Genomic DNA, 17,548 nt, shown 5'->3' on the forward strand with positions numbered 1-17,548 from the left:
CTGCTCAAATTTCATGTTGAAAACTTGGGCTTGATCTGGGTGAGCCATTTGCATGGAGTTACTGTGATGTTTGGTGTACAGCAGGCTAGGTTTTAGATTCTAGAAGATAATTTGTTTTGGATTCAACCAAATGGATTGGAGTCAAAGGCCAGACCAGGATTTGGGTTACAATCAGGCAGGTAACCTCTGAAAGAAGGTTAGAGGACAGGCTAACACAGGGACCTATGTGGATGTTCAGGGATCTGTCTGACATACCTGACTTAGCCCAGCAGGAGTAATGCAGGATCTTAACAGTTGCAAGAGGTGGGAGAAGTTTTTTGTGGCTCTGAGTTGGCCAGCGTATACTGCGGGCCGCCCTAATTAAGATGGGACCAGTTGGGTGCAGTGGCTCACGCCTGTAATCCCAGCACTTTGGGAGGCCAAGGCGGGCGGATCATGAGGTCAGGAGATCAAGACCATCCTGGCTAATACGGTGAAACCCCGTCTCTGCTAAAAATACAAAAAAATTAGCTGGGTGTGGTGGTGGGCGCCTGTAGTCCCAACTACTCGGGAGGCTGAGGCAGGAGAATGGCGTGAACCCAGGAGGCGGAGCTTGCAGTGAGCTGGGATTGCAACACTGCACTCCAACCTGGGCAACAGAGTGAGACTCTGTCTCAAAAAAAAAAAAAAGAAAAGAAAAGAAAAGATGGGCCCAAAGTTTGAAGGACTGAGCCTGTAGGTTAATAATGGTGCAGGCTGAGGAGAGGAGTTTGGAGAAAAGCTGGAGCATGCTTTCACCCAGAGGGAGGAGAGTGGTGAAGAGAAATAATAATGGCAACCCTGCACAGAAACAACAACCCTTTTGACCTGAGTATTGTAAAACTGAAAAACAGGGAGTTAGCAGGTGTTACTGCAGCCAAGCTGGAAACTGACCACAGGGCATTTGCGTATTCTTGCAGCTTATTTAGCATTACTATTCTGTCCACCCTTACCCAGTGGGCTCTGTGACAAATGAAACACAAGAGCTATGCAGATATTATTCATTTTTTTTCCCAGACTTCCTAACTTGCCTTGATTATGTTTCTCTGCTGATATGTTTTGCTTGAGAGATTATTTATCTCAGTACTTCTAAGCTAACTGAGGTGATGGAAGAGGAAGGCAGGAGCAATTATTCAGGAGTCCCAGACAATGATCAGATACAAATGCTTTCCTGTAAGACTAAGCCAAGTTCATAAACATCTGCTTTTCATCTACCAAAAACCTAGTTCCTCATCATCCTTAGAGTCTTCATTTCCCCCATCAGCATCCTCGCAGTGTTGTTCCTTCCCACTCTCAAACCATGGTGTTCAAGGGCTCCTCCGATATGGGCTCCAGGGATGGACACTGCATTCCCTTGGCCAGTGATTGACTCAGGTTTGGCCCATGACACAGGCAATTGGCATATCCCATTATACCATCTTCTCCCAGCTAAAGCACTGAGTCTGTTACTCATGTTGGCCTATTAAGACTTGATTCTGGAATTTCTGTCAAACTGACAAGGGAATCTTCTGATAGCCTGGAAACTGGAAGGGTTTCATCTTAGTGTTTCTGGGAACTATCATGGGAAGAAGGGAACCTACTTGAGAGTAAGGGTATGATGGAGGAGAGCAAAGGCCAGAAATGAAACAGAAAGAGGCGGGGGGCAGGGTAGAGAGAGAGAGAGAGAGACCTGTTGATATCTTCTGAGCCCTTGAATTTAGCAATGCCTCAAGCTTGTCCTTTTGTGGACAATTATTTCAATTATACAAGCCAATAAATTCCCTTTTACTTATTGAACCAGTTGGTATTCTATCTCTTGCAACTAAGAGTTGAACAGCATGCTAGGGTATCAGCAGTCTTCTGACACTGTTGCACTGAAACAGACATCTTCGGAGCTGGGCATGTGCAACAGAGGAGGCAATGCTGGCTGGGTCATTTTCTAAATGAGGAAAATGAGACCAAAAAAGTCAGCAAATGCATTCCCTCATCTTTGGGAAAATACAGCTTAATAAAACTAATTGTTTCCATTTATTTGTTTCCTTGATCCACACATGGTGAACTTATCATTTCTCGTGTTAGTCACCATCTTTAATCTTGTGATAATACAATAGAAAGCACTACTATCTTAGAAAACTGAGGTTCAGAGTGGTTAAGTCGTTTACCTTAGGTCAAATGGACAGTATATCTCTCACTTTGTTTCTGAAAGGAAATGCTTCAGTCAATTGACTTTTTTTCTTTCAGTCCATTAAGAGCCAAAATGCCTGACTGATTCTTGAACCACTTAATTAGTAATATTACTCGAGCTCTCATTATATATCAAGAGTTGACATGAGCAGAGTTACCAAAGAGCTTTATGGAAAGTTGGGTCCAAATGAAAACATTAAAAAAGGCTGGGTTGTGAGTAATCTGGGGAGGCTCAGGCTCCAGTAGTAAAATAATTATTTAAATGCTATGTAGGCACCAGGTGTGGTGACTCAAGCCTGTAATCCCAGCACTTGGGAGACCGAGGTGGGTGGATGACCTGATGTCAGGAGTTTGAGACCAACCTGGTCAACATGGCAAAACCCCATCTCTACTAAAAACACAAAAATTAGCCAGGTGTGGTGCTGGGTGCCTGTAATTCCAGCTACTTGGGAGGCTGAGGCAGGAGAATCACTTGAACCGGGGAGCCAGAGGTTGCAGTGAGCCGAGACTGTACCATTGCACTCCAGCCTGGGCAACAAGAGCGAAACTCTGTCTCAAAGAAAAAAAAAAAAAAAGAAAAAAATTCTAGGTAGGCTACATTTGTGCTTTTGAAAATAATTAATTGAGCATTTTTTCCCTACAACTATTTATAATCTTACGCATCAATGACATGCACAAAATGGCCACTAAGAGCTAGAGGCAAGACAATACCATTAAATAAGGCCCCATAATTTTAATAATCTTATCTCTATGATATAGAAAGGGTTTTGCTTAGTGTGAATGGGGATAAAAAGCATGGGTATTGGAGCAACGCAAAATCTAGGTTTTTTTCCTTGCATTCTGCATTTTTTTGTTTTTTACCACTAGCTATTGTCTTCTTAATGCCTCTGAACCTCAGTTTTAGAAACATCTACAATAGTATTAGTGATAGCCCTTCAGAGTGGCTGTTATAATGAATAAATAAGGTGCCTTGCACAGTGCCTACCACATAGTAACCATTTAACACATCTCTCCCTCTCCAGGGGAAGGTAAGAAGACTGATTTTCTGGTGAGAATTTTAGAAATTATCCTCATCAACACATGGTCCCCTGTAAATCTAGCATGCCTTTAAATTGATCCAATTAACCTTTAAGTGAAGAGAACTTCTGATTTAAATATTAAGTTATTTGTAGAACTCTTATTTGTGTGTTTGTTTTTAAAACTCTACATAGCTCCATAAAGCTTTTTAAATACTAAAGATGAAAGCAGAATTTTATTTTAAAGTTAGCGATTCATCTGTATTGTTTCTGAGGGAAATAAGATTAAAATGATTGTCCTATAAATACTCCTGAGACTGGATTATGAAATCTACAGGAGAAAATTGAGAAACAAAGTTTCCATGACATTTCATATCTCTTAAAGTATGCAATACACATTAGAATATTAAAAACGTAGAAAAGAAGACAAGCTGTAATATTAATATAAACAGTATTGAATCTTGAAGTCATCGTGTTATGTAGGCAGAGATATTTTTCCTATTAGAAACAGAGTTAGACAGAGATAATATATGAAGAAATGCACCCCAAATTCTAGAATAAAGAAAAAGGGGGGAAAAAAAGAAAGACTTGAGTAGTGATTTGGAAATGTGGCCAACATGAATCTTCACGCTACCTCAATTATCCAACGACAATGGTAACCAGTAGGAAATGGTCACCTCAATTATCCAATGACAGTGGTAACCAGTAGGAAATGGTTACCTCAATTATCCAATGACAATGGTAACCAGTAGGAAATGGTTACCAATGCAAGGAAGATTCTGTCCTCCTTGAAGTGTGGGATGGGGTGTGTATGCGTTTGTGTTTGTGTATGTGTGTGTGTGTGTATCTGCATGTGTGTGCGTATGTTGTGTAGGGGGCGGGGGAAGGAAGGACAAGCATAGGAAGTAGAGGAGGCCAAAGGAATTTTAGTGGCAATTGTCCTACTTATTCATATCCGGAGCAAGAACATGGCCAGGTGAGAAAGTTCTTCCTCTTCACACATGCATTTTAGGGGCAAGCAGATTTGGAATAATAACCATGACTTTGGAATAATCTTTCCGAACTGGAGCACCTATTGTCAAATGCTAATGGTCCTACTGATAAGAACCCACCAGGCAGGTGATGAGATCAACAAACATGGGATATGACAACTTTTGTTGTCATTAAAAGTATTTCCAATGAAAATAGTTCCTCATATGTGACTGATCAAAGATGATAAGCATTAGCATAGAATTAAGTTGTTTGTTATGTACTTCATACTAAAAGTTACATCTTTGTCATGAGAATTATTTTCCTGGAAAGACAGGTGATAAGATCATCGAAAAAGTTCACAGTGGAATTAATAAGCATAATTCAAAAGCATTTTAGAAATAAATTAGCAGGTGCCAAGACACGCATTACTTCGGTTGTGGTTATTTGAAAGAAACACTCAGAGGAGAATTGGTGAAGGATGCAAGAGGAAAGCATTCCATCTGTCTTAGAGACCAAATGAGCAACAGCCAGTCTTTTCTTCTATCACAGACAACATGGAGGTTCCCCCAAAGCTGAGATGACTCTGTGGTGACTGGAAGCCAGGCAAGACCATTTCCTACCTGTTTTGGGGGTCTCCCCAATTCCTGTGACATCTCTTTTTTGGAATTCTGACCCCCCTCCCCCTGATCTATAGTATAACAATGAAATGACAGAGAGAGGCAGCCCCACTTCCTGAGGACAGGAAGGAAGAGCCCCCAAGCCAGGCTGGGGAGGTATCGTGGACGGTGACTCCATCCTTTAATTATGCCGTGGAGCTCTGCCTCCCACTGACAGCCACACCTAACTACTGACTGGTATAGGAAGAGGAGGCAGGGGTGCGGTCACTGCTATTGATGACCATGCCTACTTTCATTCCTGCTTAATGGGGATGCTATCACAGGACACACCACAGTAGCACCAATCAGTGATCATTTCCTTTCGCATGTGTATCATGAAGAGGTTGCCAATCCACACTCTTTGACACAAATATTTTGGGCTAATACTGATTAGGATTTTTATGTTCTGAAGATGCTTCAGGTGTTGTTCCTCAGAAGTGTGTCCTTGGATGAATTTGTTAGGAAGTATTGCCAGGAAAACCAACAGATAAGTGAAGTCAGATCAGGACAGGATGGAAGCCAAGCCAGAGTTGCCTCATTAGGTTCAGTACAACAAAGGGTGCCTTTGGTTCGGTTCTGCAGGGAAACTGTGAGAGTGAAAAGCACAACTCAGAGCTGTCCTAATCAGGGGTGAGGGTGCTGGAGGATTGGTTCCCATGCATCTCCCTGTCATGGAATAGGGGTGGCCTCTGCAGGCAGAAATTTCTAGCCGTTACTATAGACAGCAGGAAATGCCGGTTCCACCAACCTGAGGACAGTTCCCATCAAAGACTGGCCGGGCTCTGTGGCTCACACCTGTCATTCCAGCACTTTGGGAGGCCGAGGCGGGCAGATCACTTGAGGTCAGGGGTTTGAGACCAGCCTGGCCAACATGGTGAAACCCCGTCTCCACTAAAAATATAAAAATTAGCCGGGTGTGGTGGCACACACCTGTAATCCCAACTACTTGGGAGGCTGAGGCAGGAGAGCTGCTTGAACCCAGGAGGCAGAGGCTGCAATGAGCCGAGATTGTGCCACTGTGCCCCAGCCTGGGTGACAGAGCAAGACCCTGTCTCAAAAATAAAATAAAATAAAATAAAACAAAACAAAGACAAACAGATGCAGGCTGTTGAAAAAGGAGGTGTACCAGGAGGCCAGTACACAGAAGCTGTCAAAGGGTCCAGGGGGCCTGGGCCAAGCATTGGGTAAGTCTGCTCTAGGCTGACTTTGCACTTGAATTCCTTACCACTATTATAGTGTTTAATTCTTGTGTCAAGCCTATGCTTAACAACTTTTTAAAGTGGAATCTACTATTATCTTCATGATACAGATGTGAAAGCTAAGCATTAGAAAGGTTAAGTCCTTGGTCAGAGGTTATACAAGTAGAATATCAGGGAGCTGGCATTCTGATCCAAGTTTATGTGTGCTCAGGGCCTAAATTCTTAATGATGCTTACTCATTATATTATGTGCAAATAAATTTAGGAAATTCTAGGCTTTAAGTGATTTGTTTCTTGATCCTTGAACAATGTACAATATAAGTACCTATATACTTATGAAAATTATAAGTATTTTCCTGAGTTATATAAACAACTTTTTTGCATATCCCAAAGATGGTTACAATGTCTGTGACAAATGGCATGGCTCAAGAGATTAAAAAAGCAAGTGTATGTACAACATAAATTTATGATATTTTAGTCTTTCTAGAGTGATGGCAAATGAAACCTACATTATAGGAGCAGTATCATATAAAAAGTAAAACGAATATAAAATTATATGCTTAGTCTTGAGAAGAGAGACAGAATCTTTAAATTTGGGAGACTTGGGAGACATTTTCCTTTATTCATGGCTTATAAGGTATTCCTTTAAGGTTGTAGTTTGTAGTTATATCAAGCTATACTCTATAATTCATTCATTTAATTCCTATTCTCTACTATATGAACATAATTACTGAGAACAATCAATATATGCCCATTTGATAAATGACTAAAATAAGAATAGCAGATTGCAACACACCGAGTTTTAAGGAGGTGAAGGATATTTACTGTGATGATACTGAAAGCTCCTCTGGCTTCTAGAGAAAGAGTAATTTCCATTCCTGCTTCTCCTTCCACTGGCTGAGGTTTGTCTGTCTGGTTGGTGGATTAGAAATGATTTTCAAATAGGCTGCTGAATACATCTAACAGCATCCTGGGATGGGGACTGGAAATGTTCTGGAATTTATGTCCTGCACTCTGAGGTCATTTTCATGAGACTCCCACATAATTCTTTCTTCTCCAGACCATCGAGCAGTCATCCATCAGAGCTGTTTGGGAGGAAGGAAGCGGGGGTAGTTTCTGGGCAGAAGAGCCATGATCCCACATGAGGGGGACGAATGTGTGTGAGCTCCAAGGTTCTGCTGGGGGCCACACACCTAGGCAGCCAGGGTACAGTTAGCCGTATGCACGTGAGCTCAGGGGCAGAGGAAGGCAGCGGGGAGGCATCTGCTCGGGACCCTGTGAGACACCGTCCAGAGACCTCCTGTCAAATACAGGGCTCTAGGCGTTTCTCCAGCCTTTTTATCAGGTGGTAATTTGATATTGTGGCATTCGGTACTTCATGGCCCCAATTTTTCAGGTCTACTTTTTCTGTGTTCTTTGGTATTGCACTCTGTGGCAGACACAATCCAAGGTGACCCCAATGACCATGCTCTTGTATAATCCCCTTCCCTTGAGTGTAGAGTGCACCTGTAACTTGCTTTTACCCACTAGATTACGGCAACAGGATATCATTCCTGTGATTTGGTTATAAGATTCTATCTTAGCAGACTGGAGAGAGAGAGAGAGACTCTCCTGTGGACCTTGAAGTGGCCAGCTGCCTTGATATGAACTGTCTCTGGAGAGGGCCACATGGCAGGGGACTACAGGTGGCATATATGGTATCTAGCTGCTGAGGACCTCAGTCCTACAAACACAAGGAAATAAACCCTGTCAATAATCACATGATCTTGGGAAATGATCCCCAGGCTCAGGTGAGACCCCAGCCCTAGCCAGCACTGATTACAGTGGTGAGGCACTGAGCAGAGAACCAGCTAAGTCCTACTCAGACTTCCAACCCACAGAAATTGTGAGATAATGTGTGTTATTTTAAACTGTGAAACTTATAGCAATTGGTTACACAGCAGTAAAAGCGTGATACAGCTCCCCACACTAATGATAGATTTGACCGTGTGATCTGCTTTGACCATTGAGAATGAAGAAAACAGCACAAGCAGTGGCTTGTTAAAATAGGTGTGCATTTCTGCATTCTCTTTTCAACTCTTGCTACTGCCACAAAAACACATCTGGGCTAAGTTGCTGAAAAAATGTGAGAGACCAGGGAAGAGAACTGATTTGTCCCTCTAGGTCCATCCTAAACCAGCTAGACCTCAGTCAACCTGCCAACTAACCACAGACACAGCAGAGAGTCTAGCAGAGATCAGTGGAGCTCTGCTCAGATAGGCAGAACTTCCAGCTGACCCAGGAACTCATAAGAAAAAAATAAATGGTTGCCACCTGAAACCCTAAGTTTTTAGGTGCTTTGTTATACAACATGTGTAGCAATAGATAATCGCTACCGGGACCCACCAATGAAAGTTGAGGTATGCATTTGAGCTTTCACACATAAATGATTGCCTTCTGGAATATTTTTTAATCAAAAGACTTAAGAACATGAAAGAAGAAATTGGGAAAGCTGGTGAGAGAAAGGAGATGATCAATTGCTGTAAATTCTCAATAAGAGAGAAATTATTTTCCAATAAAATTGAAAATACATTTTAAAATTATTTTAGCATTTTACAGGGCATATTTAATCATAGCAAAAATAAAAGCTATTTGCATATCTTTTATAGAATCATTTCTTTTTTCTTCTCTTGAGGATCTCCAACTTTCAGGTCATTCTAGAGTAGGTGTGCTCATGAAGGAAGTGTTGTAGAGGCTTTAGAAAGATAGAAATCACATGCCTTCCACATGACACCCCATTAAATAACTACGGAACATTCATTCCCTCTAATAACACAGCTCTGTGCAGGAAATCTTGTCTGTTCCTTGGATAGGAATAGTGGGAGGGGAAGAGGTGTCAGGGAAGAGACCCGCATGGGAGGGGTGCTAGAACAACAACAACAACAAGATACTGTTAGAGGCTAATAGGAAAAAAAAGCACATTGAGGGTATTTTTGTTTCTGTGGGCACAGGCCTTTGTCTTGGATCCTGGGCTGTCCAGAAAACAGAAGCTCTGGGCAACATGAGATTAGGGGATTCTCTTCCTTTCAGAGGACAGCTCTGTTCTTGTTTATCCTCACAAGTTCACCACTGGGAACAACGGAATACAGGAAGCACTATAGTTTTGTTTTGACCCACTAAATGTTAGTAAGCAAAATGCACCCAAAAGTTTTTCAAATAATTTTTGTTTTTCAGTTTGGAAGAGTAAAATAATAGAATCTTTCTACAGCCTGATTATCAACTGGTTTGCTTGCAAACAACTAAAATAGCTTGCAATGTTTCTTTTCTAATTTAGCTAGTACAAGTATATTCAAATCTGCCTGCACTTATCCATTTAAGTTTCACATATACTTCTTGTAAAATTTGCATTGTCAGACAAAATGGGCCTCAGCCCATGGATGAAAGGTGGGGAACGTAACCCCTGGGGCAGAATCACACTCACTTAATGGCAGATAAAAGTGCTTCTTTGAAGAGTCTAATGTCTTTGGAATGCCTCCTAGGGACCCTGTCCTGTGGATTCCAGCAGCCAGCAGGTTATGAAGAGACTTTGGAGCCTTTTGCTACTGTTCTGGGTGGTCAACTTGTTGGTGACGGTGCCTGGCTAAAAGTCCAGCAATAGCTGCATGCTGGTGAAGCATCTGGTCAGCTCCTTCTGGGAAACCCAGCAGCAGGAATCACTGAAGGCTCCGGAGCTACCCTTCGCCATTGCTCACCCCCTAGTGGGCAGCCTGCTGGATGACCAGGGCACTAGGCAATTCCTTGCCTTCTTCTTGCTCTCTGACTTCTCAAAACATATTTTCTATTTGAAGATTGTTCCACCTCCATGAAAGATCTATCCTTAATTTTTAGTAAGTCAAGATTTCCCTTCTGAGTACTTATATTTATTAACCTCCCTCAAAGTAAGGTTAGGTTCATGGAAATACTTCATGTGTTTTGTCATGACATGAAGTATCCCTAAACCATTTCCATTTCCTCCAAAATTCACGGCAGTATGAGGCAAACACACAGAACATGGAGGGCAAGAGTTTTAGCTAAAATTTAATAGCCATTTACAAGCTTTATATTCTATTTCAGAATCTTGACTCAAATGGCACTTGAAATGCAGAGCTAAATCATGGGTTAAGAATATCATTTTGTAAGTGACCTTCACAGTCTGATTTAAAGGTGCTAAGGCCTTAAAGCAGTTGTTCCTCTTGGTTTGTTATTTCTGGCACAAACTTCTCTCTGCATGTTTTATGGGACCAGTTTTTAACATGTTTGCAAAAACTTCAGCTAATTTTTAATTTGTGAACTCACCATATCAATTCCAACTACCATCTGGATTTGTTGATTGTCAAAATGACAGCCATACTCCTCCATACATAAAGACAAAATTTGATCTTTGTTCAGGAGACAGCAAGGTAAGCTATTTCCAAATGAGAGCATTTAAACAGTCACATACTTCTCTTATCTCTAAATACAGTAGCTGGGGCCAGGGCAAATCTTCACAGTACAAAAGGAGAGGAGAGAAAAAGGCAGCTTCTCATGTTCTGAGGAATAACATTCAGTTTTGAATTAAGACTACAGTTCATTTACTTTTAGGATAATGCAATGATCTGTATCTTAATTTTTTTATATTATTAGATAATTGTTATAAACATGCAATAAAGCATCTAGTATACCTCACATAGCAAGTATGCAGCTGTGATTTTAGGGTATGTGATCTTCATTTTTAAAAAACAACTATTGCCCGTGAACTCAAAAAATATGTAAATTGGCAATATCCATCAGTTGCCCCATGAAACTCATAAAATCTTTCCTGTCCCTCTTGCAGATCTCAAAACAACATCACAGCAGGACTATAATCACCTACAACAGTCATATTTACAAGATGCAATTTACTGTAATGACACATATAAGAATTCCTTCATCACAAAGTTGTTTCCCTGAGACATTTGTGTCTTCCTATCAATATGAAAAACAGCATTCAAGGGTAAGCGTACTGTTAGCAGCACAGTTCAACTGAAAAAATAAGCTACTCAAACCTGTCAATTCTCACTAAAGGATAACTAATACAATCTCAAAGATATAATATAAGTATACATGAAATTCATTTATCACATTTAGTTGTTGAACATGAAGAATTTTATATTTGGACAGACTTTCACCCAAGGAGTCAATGTCAATATACGGAAGCATTAAGCTTCCCTTATGTTGCAGCCCTTCATAGTTGTGTCTCCAGGGTGCCAAGAAGCTGTTTCAGATAGATTTCTTTGCATTGCCACTCCAAGTGATTTCAGTGCTCATGAAAACCATCATAGAAAAAGTAAAAGGCAAATGATAAAAGTTCCTTAAAAAGAAGATTTTCCTGCCTTCAGACAGAACCTAAAGTCATTTCTAAAGGAGCCCAGCATATTGACTGCTCATGATTCCTCACTACTTCCAAAAAAAGAGACAAATAGCAATACATACATTTTATAATACATCAAATCAAAATGAGGAATGTGGGTTCTATGCATATTAATACTGACAACATTCAGTAGCCAATATTACAGTCTTCACACATCTTAAAAATGAGTGGTGATTAATGAATGATATTTCTGGAATTGTACATAACCAGTCCTATATTTGTTTTTGGACATCAAAATTCATAGTATTTAATGAGTCATAGATGATATCTATAGGAAGACCTTAACCTTTAATCAATTATACCATTTGAGTAAATTTCATAACAGTGTTTCTTAATTGTTCTGCTTTAGAATGCCGAACCATTCTGTGAACACTGCCTAATGCCACACAAATGTCCATAATAAACAAGCAGCATTTCTCTAGGTTTCTGAAATTCACCCACAAGCGGTGGGTCCAAGTGTCCATGTTATTATTCCCTTGAAGTCTCCATTTCAAGACTACATGCCTGGAGGAAGACAAAGTTAACAACAAGCCAGCAAATATTCCTGCCGCAGTCGCTTCCCTGAGAATGAAACATTTTGCTTTTAAAAAGCAAATTAAGGTTTCAAGTACACATAATTCAGAAAGAGCCGGTGGATCGAAACATAATTAACGGAAGCATTTGTGTTTCAAAAGTAATCTGAAAAGACTGATTCACATTCTATTCCATACAAATATTCAGTTACGGAAATTAGGTGCATTCACAGGGATTTCACTGCACAACAAATCATTAAAAATTATACAAGAGAAAGGGAAAAAATAAATAAATGCAATCAAGAAAAGATTAGGAGGTCTATTAAGTTCATGTAACAACTCCTTTGCACTAATAGACAGTTTGGAGAATCAAAACAAAATGATCATTCTTGGTCATGAGGGGAGGTGCTCCATATTTGAGTTAGAAAGGCTTCTGAAAAGTTAACTTCACTGAGGGGACGTGACTCCATGTACAAAACGGTGCTTTTGCCACTGCCTGACTTTCTCTTAGAGACATGGGAAAAAGTAGATTCAGTGATTGTGGTAGTTTAGGGAGAATTCACATAGAGCATATCCATACTTTTAGCAAAACAATACATCTATCCACATAGAGTTGATAGGCCTGAAGCTGTTGTTGAAAAGGAGAGCTTCTGCTTAACTTTCACTGACTTCTAGCATAATAAATACCCATTCTTATCACCTAAAAGAGTTACAAGCAATGGCTGGGCACAGTGGCTCACACCTCTAATCCCAGCACTTTGGGAGGCCAAGGCGGACAGATCACCTGAGGTCAGGAGTTTGAGACCAGCCTGGCCAACATGGTGAAACCCCGTCTCTACTAAAAATATAAAAATTAGCTGGGTGTGGTAGCACATGCCTGTAATCCCAGCTACTTGGGAGGATGAGACAGGAGAATTGCTTGAACCCAGGAGGCGGAGGTTGCAGTAAGCTAAGATCTCGCCATTGCACTCCAGCCTGGGTAACGGAGACTCTGTCTAAAAAAAAAAAAAAAAAAAAAAAAAAAGAGTTACATGGAAAATAAGCCAGCTATACGCACTTTAAAGCACCTTCAAGTAAACCATTTCTCTTCTCTTATGGTATGCCTTTTGAATACTATTCTTTTCTAAATTCTGTTTACTGTATATTACCATTTGGGAAAGAACTTGATTTCAAACTCTCACCCCACAATTAGAATCTGTGCCTCTCTAGGCCTGTGCTTCCTGCATGAAGAAATGTGCCCCTTCCATACATTGAAAGATATAAAGAATTATAGTGCAGGTTCAAATTAACTTGGAACAGAAATAAAATTTTGCCTGGGTAAATCAATATCATAGCATTTTGATTTTGTTTATGAATTTTACATATGGATAATAGGTTTGAAAGCTGAAACTGAAACTTTCATTACTGTATTTGCATCTATTATCTTACCTTACAGTGTATCTGTAATTATTAATTTGGCTTAAAGAAAGATCCATTGACAATCTTCAAAGCATTAATGCATGATTAAAGGGAATTTGGATATAATTTAAGTATTAAATATGCTCATTTAAAAAATAGTGTAGATTTTCATACTAGACAGAAAGAAGGTTATGGTCTTTCAAGCCCTGTAAATATATTGAACTAAAATCGATTCAATCATACTAAAAAAAAATCAATGTAAACAAAGATGACAGAACTCCATGAAAAGTAAATAAAAAGTATATTTCAACTTTCAGATTACTAATTATGTAGAATAAATTGCTCTTTAGGTAGCTAGAAGTGTAGACAGATTTGGCAATGAGGGCATTTCTTGTCATTACACCAGAGTTTTAAGAAGCTGACTGAAGAGAAGGAGTTTAAGCCCAATGAGAATCTAGTAGATTTTCATCATAATTCTCCCTGCATAAAGGATGATACACAGTTTGGCATTCTGATTTCTCTTTCGTTGAGCTGTCTGAATGAGGAAAAAAGGGATTTAACTTATTTTCATTTCAAATTCCCAAACAATAAAAATTCATAAACAATTTAGGTAATTGTAATAAGGAGGGATTTAGGATGAGGAATATTGCATTTTTTTCATAGATTCTATGAACCCTTCAAAGTGCTCTAAAAATACTATAAGTTTGATGAGCAGCAAAGCATTAGTCTAATCAACACCTCTCTCCTTCCACCCTCACGTATGTACATATACACACACTGTACAGCAATATACTCTATTAGTCTAACTTAAATCTGACAGTTTGACAGTTGCCCCCAGAGGCTGTGCAAGGTTACAAATACTGTCTACACTGTATCACAGTTCAAGACCACCAGCACCCAAGTGGTTAAGCGAGAACCAACCCGTCCATTAAAAAAAAAAAAAATCAATCACATATTTTGAATTTCTTTAAAAATACAAATGGAGGATACAGTGAATCACCCCATATATTATTCTGAGTCCTGTAACTGTCTTTATCTAAAATATGTTTTGCATATGGAAGGCTAGATGCCTTTAAATATACTTTTAGCAATTCTGAGTATTAAATGTGCCTTTGAAAAATATGACAAGTTTTTTTTTTTAATGTTGAGGAAAATTCTGTAAGAGCGTTTTTTGTTGTTGTTGTTTTTGGGTTTTCCCCCCACCCCCGCAAAGATGAATTTTGCAACATTTCCTCCCAGCAGCACACTGACAGCTCTGCCATCCTGTATATAATGCGTTCTGGCAATGAAGCCCTCAGGCACTGCAGCTGTCATATACTCCAGCACAGGACCCCCAGAAAGAAGTCCTGCAGGCCCCACGGCATCTTGGGCTTTTCCACACCCTCCAGCAGCACCCAATCCTTGGGCATCTTGCAATAGTGGCTGAAGTCCAGAACTTGAACTTCACTCTGAGAAAACCAAGTCCACTCAAAATGCAGCATTTTCATCTTTTGGTTGGGTGATTCTTGGTCCCCCATGGATAGGAATGATACCTATAAGATTCAGAAGTGGAAAGAATTCTCTATAGTTACAAATATTTTAGTTCATACATTCAATTTCAAAAACTGGGGCTCAGGCATAAGAGTAAATAAATTACTGTAAATAAAAAGATGATTATTTTTGTTAGGATGGGAACATTTTTAGAAAGCTGCCTTTGCCTGAAGTCTGGTGCTAACAAGACCTTTCTCAAATTATGAACTCAATAGGAACTGATAGCACTTTGTAGTAGAAAAACAAATACTCATTCAAAGTAGTTTGTATATTTGAATACCTATGTAGGTTAAAATAACTATTTTACATGCTTATCAGTCAATAGGGGAAATAAAGCAATTCAAGTTGATTCAATGTAGATTTCTTGTTATCTTGTATATTGTATGTTTCTCAACATATATTGTATATTTCTCAACATATATTTTATTAAAAATAAAATATTAATGTAATACTCAAGTATATTCATAAAGATGATATGCTTATCATCTGTTTATTCATAACTCGGATGATTTTATCCTCACAAACAACAATGATAAAATTAAGGCACATTAAGTTGTATCCTCCTGGTAAGCAAGCTAAAAGTTTATGTATGTGAAATGTAATTTATCATACAATCATGCAAACGATCAAAAATAGAGCCTGCTTTGGGAAGAGCTGTGAGGCTGGCCAAGGCTTTTTGACCTTCTTTAATTTTCTTTACATAGCTTTCTTGCTTCCAACTCAGTCCTAGCTCCCTTCTTCCCAGAAGCCCAGAAATGAGAAATACCCCACCTCAGTCAGGTCCTTGCTGCTATTTCTGTTCCAGTTACATTTTCTTTTCCTAATGCAGCATTTTATGCCTGAGACATTCTTCCTAACTGTCCAAGAAGTCTCCTCACGATGTAAACAGTTCCAGAAATCTTCCTCAAAGATAGCTAACAGATAGATAATGGCTTTATCCTGAGACTTTCAGTCTGAAAATGGCACATCTCTATTCTCTTCCTTAACTAAATATAAACCCATAATTTAAGCCAAAAATGTACCTTCTCTTGAATTAATCCTTGAGTGAGTGGCTGGCTAGATGATGTGTATACTATTCAAACTGATAGTCTTAAATTGTAAGCTTGAAGAACACAGGAATTATGTATGTAACTTTCTCGGCATGGTGCTTAATTCATTTAAGAACAAATTTTGCAATGATGATGATGACAATGATGACCACGTCAATGAGAACAACAGAGATCTGGGTAGACCATGGTAAAGGAGTGAAAAGAGTGTTCCCCATTTCCAGCCACATAGCTAAAACAGCTTTCCTCAATTGTGTTCATGTAAAGAGTGAGGAAAACACTGAGGTCAACAAACAAGGTCAACAGATTTCTTTCCTATAGTACATCTCAGAGTCTTTAATATAGTAATAGGTGTCAACATTCTCCAAAAATAAAAAATTGTACATTCTGAGTTTCCCAAATATATGTGGCCATGAAACTTTATTTTTCAGAGACTATGTATTGACATCTTTGATAATATTGCCCATTCTATGAAACCTATTGGGGAAAAAATGCAGTCTACTAATTCTTAATGCTGATTCTAAATACCTCTACATATGCTGTGACATTTAGCATCCTCCATCTTTTGACTGTGGAAAAAGCATGACAGTGCCAGATAATCTGATTTGTACTTGGAGTTATGTGTTATTTACAGTTTATGGATTATTAGGTGCTTCTAATTTAAGCCTGACTTATTTCTTGAGAATTATTTTGGAACACTAGTAAACAAACAGTGGCTTTAGGCACAAACAAGGGTTATTTTTACAAGCAAATTCTGGAGAGTTTTCTCCCAAGATGTGTTCTATCATTGCTATTAGAAGTCAAAAGGGGGTCGGGTGCGGTAGATCATGCCTGTAATTCCAGCACTTTGGGAGGCCGAGGCAGCTGGATCACCTAAGGTCAGGAGTTCAAGATCAGCCTGACCAACATGGAGAAACCCCGTTTCTACTAAAAATACAAAAATTAGCCAGGTGTGGTGGTGGGCGCCTGTAATCTCAGCTACTCGGGAGGCTGAGTCAGGAAAATCGCTTGAACCTGGGAGTTGGAGTTTGTAGTGAGCCGAGATTACACCATTGCACTCCAGCCCAGCCTGAGCAACAGAGCAAGACTCCATCTCAAAAAGGAAGAAAGAAGGAAAGAGAGAGAGAGAGAGAGAGAGAGAGAGAGAGAAAGAAAGAAAGAAAGAAAGAAAGAAAGAAAGAAAGAAAGAAAGAAAGAAAGAAAGAAAGAAAGAAGCCAAAAAGGATACCATGGATATATGGGTTTTTAAATGTGATTCATTTTAATTTAGAGCACTTTAAGGAAATTTAATGTAATACCCAACTTATATTGCTTAAACTTGACTGTTCCAAGGTATGAATATAATACCTTCATATTATATTCACAATTACAAATATAACTGAATAATCTTTTGCCTTTGTTATAAGGCATCCTATTATGTGTTTATCATAATAAGAAAATTTGCGTGTCTTTTAATAAAGCAGTGTGTCTTTGGAACTAGATCTGTGTAAAACCTAATGAAAGTAGAATTGAAAAAGAATAATGATAAATTCCAAAATAAGACTTAAATATTTTTTAATAAAGGGAAAATAAAAGTTCTTGTAAGAGCTTCCTTAAGTTCCTTGCACACTTAGTTTTCCTTGATATTTAAAT

The 17,548-nt window shown here is 39.2% G+C and overlaps 1 protein-coding gene across 4 annotated transcripts in view; it reads right to left on the reverse strand.

Moving 5' to 3' along the window:
• Positions 1-14,447: 14,447 nt before the first annotated feature.
• NEK10 (NIMA related kinase 10) overlaps positions 14,448-17,548 on the reverse strand; it is a 263,478-nt gene continuing 260,377 nt past the window's right edge. For 3 of the 4 annotated variants that reach the window (XM_025376245.1, XM_025376248.1, XM_025376247.1), the window contains one exon: positions 14,448-14,872. In XM_025376245.1, the coding sequence (XP_025232030.1) occupies positions 14,824-14,872 (49 nt within the window). In that variant the 3' untranslated portion in view covers positions 14,448-14,823. The remainder of the gene's footprint in view (positions 14,873-17,548) is intronic. The other variant, XM_025376246.1, reaches the window with a different exon arrangement.

The sequence above is a fragment of the Theropithecus gelada genome, chromosome 2, assembly GCF_003255815.1.
Source record: "Theropithecus gelada isolate Dixy chromosome 2, Tgel_1.0, whole genome shotgun sequence".
Taxonomy (NCBI): Eukaryota; Metazoa; Chordata; class Mammalia; order Primates; family Cercopithecidae; genus Theropithecus; species Theropithecus gelada.